Below are 6,408 nucleotides of genomic sequence, written 5' to 3' on the forward strand. Positions count from 1 at the left end.
TGAATTCATGAAAGAAAAAAAAGTTGATAAAAGATATAGAAAATAAACAAAGTTACAAAATTTTGAGGGTATTTTTGTAAACAAATAATATTTTTAAAGAAATATAGCAATACATATTATTTTTAATATATCAAACCATACACTGCATAAGAAATAAGTTCAGCATTATTAGCCCCAACACTACTAATCCTAGCATTATTAACACACCTTATTTAGTACTATTCTTATACGCTCGACCAAACGACCCCTTAAAGTCCGACTAATCTGAATTCGAGCCAGGAAGTTCTTCCGCTATGGGAGATAAAACGCTCCCTATCAAAGACAGACTCCATACTCAATGCTCGAACCTAAAACTTCTAATTAGGAATGAAGGAGCAATTACGACTCCACCACAACCTTTGATGACTAGTTGATCCAAAATTTTAAGCTAATGTAGAAGTGTTTTTCTATTTATACCAATAAATTCTCCTCTTTTCTTCAATGTATGGAACATCTTCCATTTGTCATTCACAATCAAACTCAAACGTCATATGTCCTGTTCTCATTGGCCAAAAAAGAAAGGTGCACAAGAAATCCGAATGCTTCCAAGCCTCAATCACCAGGAACCGCTCATTGTTGGGAGTTCCTTCCGACATCATCGAAACGTCTACAAATTCAGGATGATCAGATAAAAGAACATCTTTTGCTGTCATCTCCGGTAATTAGCTCTGAAAATTTTCAGGCTTTTTCTATTGGCGCAGAGCAGCTTAACGAGGCCATCACATCAACTGTTGGTTCTTTCATATCTATATCAAAAAATGACAAACGAAATCTAACCTCAATGTTCGAGTAGAAAATCGCGAAAATTTTAATCACAAAAGACGAGTAAAGAATCACAAAGATTTAATCTCTAAATAGGAGTATAAAATCATGGGAACTTGTCTTTAGAAAACAAATATCAGATGATCACATCACAGACAAGAAATAAAAAAATTACATTCTTTAAGGTTGTTATCTATTGTGAACATAAACAAAACTTGAATTAATTCTGAGCCCCGGAAATTTACTTTGTCCTTAAAGAATTTGACCTCCTTGCAGTAGCCAAGGTATTGAATCATTTCCTCCCAAGATAGAACAATTTACTTGTGTTGGAATAGCAATACTTCAAGTGTCAACAACAACAACATACCCAGTATAAATGGGGGTCTAGAGAGGGTAGAGTATACACAGGACCTTACCTCTATCTCGGGAGGTAGAGAGGTTGTTTCCAAAGGACCCTCATCTAGAGAAAAAATCTTAACATGAGTAATGAAATCATGCCAAAACTGAAACAAATCACACAACTCTATTTCTATCAAAAGCAATGCTTAGAGAGGGGAAATATATTTCAAAAGTTCATATCAAACGAATAGGTACTGTGATGAAAAGGTGCAATTATTCCAAAATCTAATCAATCAAATAATTCAAATCCAAATCCGAAGCCAAGTGACATCAAATGCTTGCCTTCTTCCCACTCCTTTAAGTTAGTGCAGAAGTTATTTTCTATTTATACGAAACTAATTCTTCTCTTTCCTCCAATGCGAGAAAAACCAGTCACGGTCAGCTCAAAATTGACCATTGAAACCTTCAAGATTTTCTGTAACTTCAAAAGTTAACATAACAACAATGATATACCCAGTGTAATCAAGTGGAGTTTGAAGAGGGTAGAATGTACTCAGACCTTATCCCTACCTTGGAGGTAGAGAGACTATTTCTGAAAGACCTTCAGCTCAAGAAAGTCAAAAGTTAAACATAACATTCAAAAATCTCAGTAAAAATTGTTTTTGGTTCCACAATAACTCCTATATTCTAATAACAGAAGGGACAAAGAGGAAAAATAACAACATCTACTAAAACACAAGATAGTCATTAAACTAAAGGGAGATAAAGAAACACTCACAATGGACATGCATTATAGGTATTGTGCCATTGTCGGTGAGTTCAAACATATAAGTATCTCCAACTTGAACACCATTTGCTTTTCTGAACTGTGGCCATCCACATTTAATTCCAAAATGGCGAGGATCCATTTTCCCTAGCCACACTGTCCATGATCTCTGCTTTTCATCGACAAGAATCATCTCATGTTTATCCATCATGCCATTTGATTTTGTGAAACCCTTTGGAAGATACTGCTCAAATTTATCCCAATATATAGATCAATACTGAATTTGTTCACACCACTCTTACCAAAATAGCTTTTGTGAAGGTGTAATGCTTGATAGTGGATATAAAATGCGGGTTGGCATCAGCAGATGTTGAAGCTGGTATTTGTGATATCGGAGTAGTCAGGTCTAGCGCCTTATGCCTAAGATCCTTTATTACTGTAAAGTAACCAAGAAAATAAGAAAAAAGAAACATCAAAATATCACAATCATTATTCAAATGATTAGTGGCAACATTAAAGAAGAAATCCAAATGAACATTAGTATTGCTAGCTCTTTCTTTACTTGGTTTGCACATAGCAGTAGAACACCAATGATTATATCAAAGTTGATTTTTATTCAATACTTACAAAGTCTTCAACAATCTTTGCTGAAACAACCCAGAGAAATTTAGTCAGCAAATGAGACTCGAGTAAAATGGAGAAGCCACCTTATACTAAGGGGCCGGAAAATTATACTGTTTAGCTAGGTCAAAATTTAAGTTTTATGTGCCTATACTATATGTTGACTCGCCTTCTTTCTATGTGTGTCTACATTTTTCATATTACGACACCCCTTACTAAAATCCCTGGCTCGCCACTGCTTGAGTTGACAACATACATGCTGAAATTTCTTTAGAGTGCCAACAAAAGGTTAAGTCCAACTTCAACCATGTTCCTCTTAGGGTGTGGAAAGGCCATCAAAAATGAACCCATAACAAGCTTTGGTTGCTCCCTCGGTAGGTGTATCAAAGTAGATAAACGATGTGAAGCGAATGTCAGAAGTGACAAAAGAAAAGTTTAAATGATGTAGTGGATAATCTTGAACTACATATTTATCCTTTGTAGGGTATGGAATGATGATGAAAGTTTAAATTATGATCTTTTCTTTAAAACCCCCATCCACCCACCCACCCCCACATCATTTAACCCATTCCCTCTATTTTAACTCATTGCATTTATTTTTAACCCGATCAATGCTATAACCAGACCCAAATCCCATTTTAACCGAACCCCTAATCTTCTTCCTTTTAACTCATGCAAAATGAGTTTCACCAAAATGCTTGTGAGTGGCAGTTTTTGGATAGGGAAATGCATGACTTGATGCTGGGGTTTGGTTAGGTTCAGTATAGTTTAATAGGTCACGTAAAAGTGCTTTTAGGTGCTAAATATTATATCTCTTTTTTTTAACAGTTACAAAAACTGACGGTCTAGAGAGAGCTTACCAAAGACCATCTTAACTAACCAACACACACACATTCACAACAAAGGCCTTCTACAGAACTATTTTATGCATCTCTATTTCACTCTTTTCAAGAAAATAACTTTCATCGACACTATTTGTCATTCATATATTGTTTAACCCACATGAATTTTCTTTGAAGTTTTTAAATAACGAAATAGGAAAATTTATCTTGATAGAACCCGCGACAGGGACTTTAATTTAGGGGTCTCAATAAATAAACATGAGCCAAGGGTCCCTTTATTTTGGATTATAGCCTATGAAAGGTGAAGCACTATTGTTATAGAAAGCAAAATCAACTAAAAAGAAAGTACAATATTAACTTCTTAACTGTTAGGTTGGGTTAATTTTTAACGACGTAGTTGTTTGTGAAGAACATGTTTTACAGTTTGGAGAACCAACACCAAATAATTTTTTCAAAGTATATATAGTGTCGTGGTGTATATATCAAAGTAAAAGGATTGTCGACAGAAAGACAGAGGTTACTTAAATAAGAACACTTACAGCGAAATTTCCATATGGGTTTTTCTCCATTAGCAACAACCTCAAACGTCATATAATCTCCCTCCTTTAAGTTATTCACAACACAGAATTCATCCCATCCATTGTATATATGAACATTTAAACCATAGGTAGCAAGCCGTAAATTCCATGATCTTTGTCTTTCATCTCTGATAATCACACCAAGTTTCTTGTTCATGAGACCGTTTGCCCTTGCAAATTGTCTAGGAAGGCGCAGGAATTGTTTATAACAATTTGCACATATGAAACACTTCATACTTTTGCTGTAAATAACTCCAATAAACAGAGGAGGGAAAAAACAAAATGGTGCAAATGCTTCCTTTATCCAATGAGTTTTGAGACTTACCAAGTAACCATTTGAAACGCAATATGGTCTGACAATGCACTCAAAACGAGATTGGCCGCAAGGGTTATGAATAGCAGCTTCTGCAAGGGGTTTGATTTATTACATTGCTAGTTCAATAAGACACAAATGACTACCATCAACACATGAATAGAGCCTAAACATCCACCCCAGTCATCTATTTGTTAGTTTTAATCTAAACTAGTTGAAACTTATGTTAAGATGTTACCTTTGAATTTCACTTTCTTGGAAGTCTCTTCAATAGTATTGCTCTCTTCTTCTTCCCGCAAATACTCTGCGTACTCTCTATCACAATGACTCGAATCAAAGATGGAAACCTTAAATTCCATGTGTCCTTCATGTCTAAACACCAACAAATCTCCCAATTGCAAATCATGCTCCTTTGCAAACTTTTTCCAACCATCTTCTAATCTCCAGCAGTTCACCTTCAACAACCACTTTTTACTCGCCCTTCTCAGTATTGCATGTTTAATATGTTTAAGTCCCTTCAGATACCTCAAGAAACCTATAGGAATTTTCTGCAATACAACACAAACTTGCCACAATTAAAAGAACTATAACTTTAAAATTTTAGTGTTTTTTCTTTCTAGGGGAGATGTTCCACCTCCAGAACATCATACATGCAACATATAGTAAAGGCATAATATATAAACTTATAAACATACACTTAAGCTTGGCCTCAACTACTAGTAAGTAAAGCACTCCAACTTTGAGAGCATAAATCTAGACACCTCAACTTGGTATCAAGTGTCAACTAAACACTCGATGATGTGACAAACAAATTTTGGAGGACCTCACCATATTTTCACTTTTTAGAAAAAAATCCTAATTTTTTATTTTCATAAAATAACCCCTTTAAATTATATTTCATATATTTTTTTTTCAAATGTGCATTTTAATTTTAAATATTTATTGAAAAAAGTATGGTCAAACACAATCACAACTCCAGCTCCAGCTCTAAAAATTCCAAATAGAGTTAACTTTCTTTTTTTTTAACTTTCATGGCAAATGTCCACTAAGTTGAGAGTGTTCAACTCACACAATAGAGACACGCTGAACGTTTAGATGTGCCCTCTCAAAGTTAAAGTGGTTACTTGGAAACTAAAACCAAATTTGAGTGTCTGTTCATATATTACCTATAAGTCAACAAAGGAAATATAAAAAAAAAAACTTGAAGGATAACTTACAAGACCACGCTTGAAACCTGGCATAATTGGCTTGAAAAAATGAGGTTTCTTTGGAGCAATTTTCATGGCAATCAACAAAATGCCCTCTCTGTTAAAGAGTGCAATGTCCTGGAAAAAAAAAGTAATTGCTAATGCCATAATGGTAAATCCAGTCAAAAATGCAATAGAGAATTATAGTAAATCCAATTTATAATGAAAAAATAAAGTTCAAGAAAATGAAATACTTACTGTTAGAAATTTTTATAGCTTAACTGGTCAGATATCTGAAACTGAACTTTTACCAAGTCGGTGAGGGTGAAATTCCCAATAATCCCTCACCCATTACTCCCTAATTTTCAAAAGTACAATACAACATATTCAGTATAATCCTACAAAGGAAGATCTAAAAAATAGAGTGTAGGACAGTCCGTATTCACTACAAAATTCCCAAAAAAATTGGAAAAAAAAATAATCAAGCACTTATTTTTTTATCCCCAAACCTCTGACTAATGGGGTTTAGGGTTTTATCAAGGAGATCCTACATCATGATTAAGTGATAAGTCTATAATTTGTCCTCTTATCAACTCTCTTCGTTCCCTTTATACTCCATTTTCCCAAATTTATTGCTTGAATTGAATATGCTTATGATAATTTAGTATTAACGGCTGAAATCTAATCCTCCCTCACTTTTTGAATTTAAAAATTCAAATAAATTTATGTTTGATTATAATTTTTTTTTTAAATAATTATTGTGATTTATAATAATTTTAATGTAGGTTTTAAATATATAAATTTTAAATTTTATTTTTTAAAAAAGTTTGTGTTATAAATATATTATCAATGTCTATTTATGAAAAAATTAAAAATCTCAAAGTTAATTTTTTTCTATAATAAAAGGGTTTGTAATTACCCCACCAATCTGGTAAGAATTACTCTCTCTTCTCTCTATTCT

At 33.6% G+C, this 6,408-nt stretch overlaps 2 protein-coding genes across 2 annotated transcripts; both read right to left on the reverse strand.

Moving 5' to 3' along the window:
* Positions 1 to 69: 69 nt before the first annotated feature.
* LOC107848559 (B3 domain-containing protein REM10-like) lies at positions 70 to 6,107 on the reverse strand. Its single transcript, XM_047412694.1, has 7 exons — positions 5,706 to 6,107; positions 5,478 to 5,585; positions 4,499 to 4,808; positions 3,909 to 4,352; positions 2,209 to 2,342; positions 1,919 to 2,162; positions 70 to 785 (listed from the first exon to the last, which is right to left on the reverse strand). The coding sequence occupies exons 2-7, from the start codon at positions 5,541 to 5,543 to the stop codon at positions 718 to 720; spliced, it is 1,266 nt and encodes a 421-aa protein (XP_047268650.1). The 5' UTR covers positions 5,544 to 5,585; positions 5,706 to 6,107; the 3' UTR covers positions 70 to 717.
* On the reverse strand, positions 2,163 to 4,132 carry LOC124896795. Its single transcript, XM_047408642.1, has 2 exons — positions 3,909 to 4,132; positions 2,163 to 2,342 (listed from the first exon to the last, which is right to left on the reverse strand). Exons 1-2 carry the CDS (start codon positions 4,102 to 4,104, stop codon positions 2,194 to 2,196), a joined length of 345 nt encoding a protein of 114 aa, XP_047264598.1. The 5' UTR covers positions 4,105 to 4,132; the 3' UTR covers positions 2,163 to 2,193.
* Positions 6,108 to 6,408: the final 301 nt, after the last annotated feature.

Source organism: Capsicum annuum, chromosome 1 (assembly GCF_002878395.1).
Source record: "Capsicum annuum cultivar UCD-10X-F1 chromosome 1, UCD10Xv1.1, whole genome shotgun sequence".
In the NCBI taxonomy this organism is placed as follows: domain Eukaryota; kingdom Viridiplantae; phylum Streptophyta; class Magnoliopsida; order Solanales; family Solanaceae; genus Capsicum; species Capsicum annuum.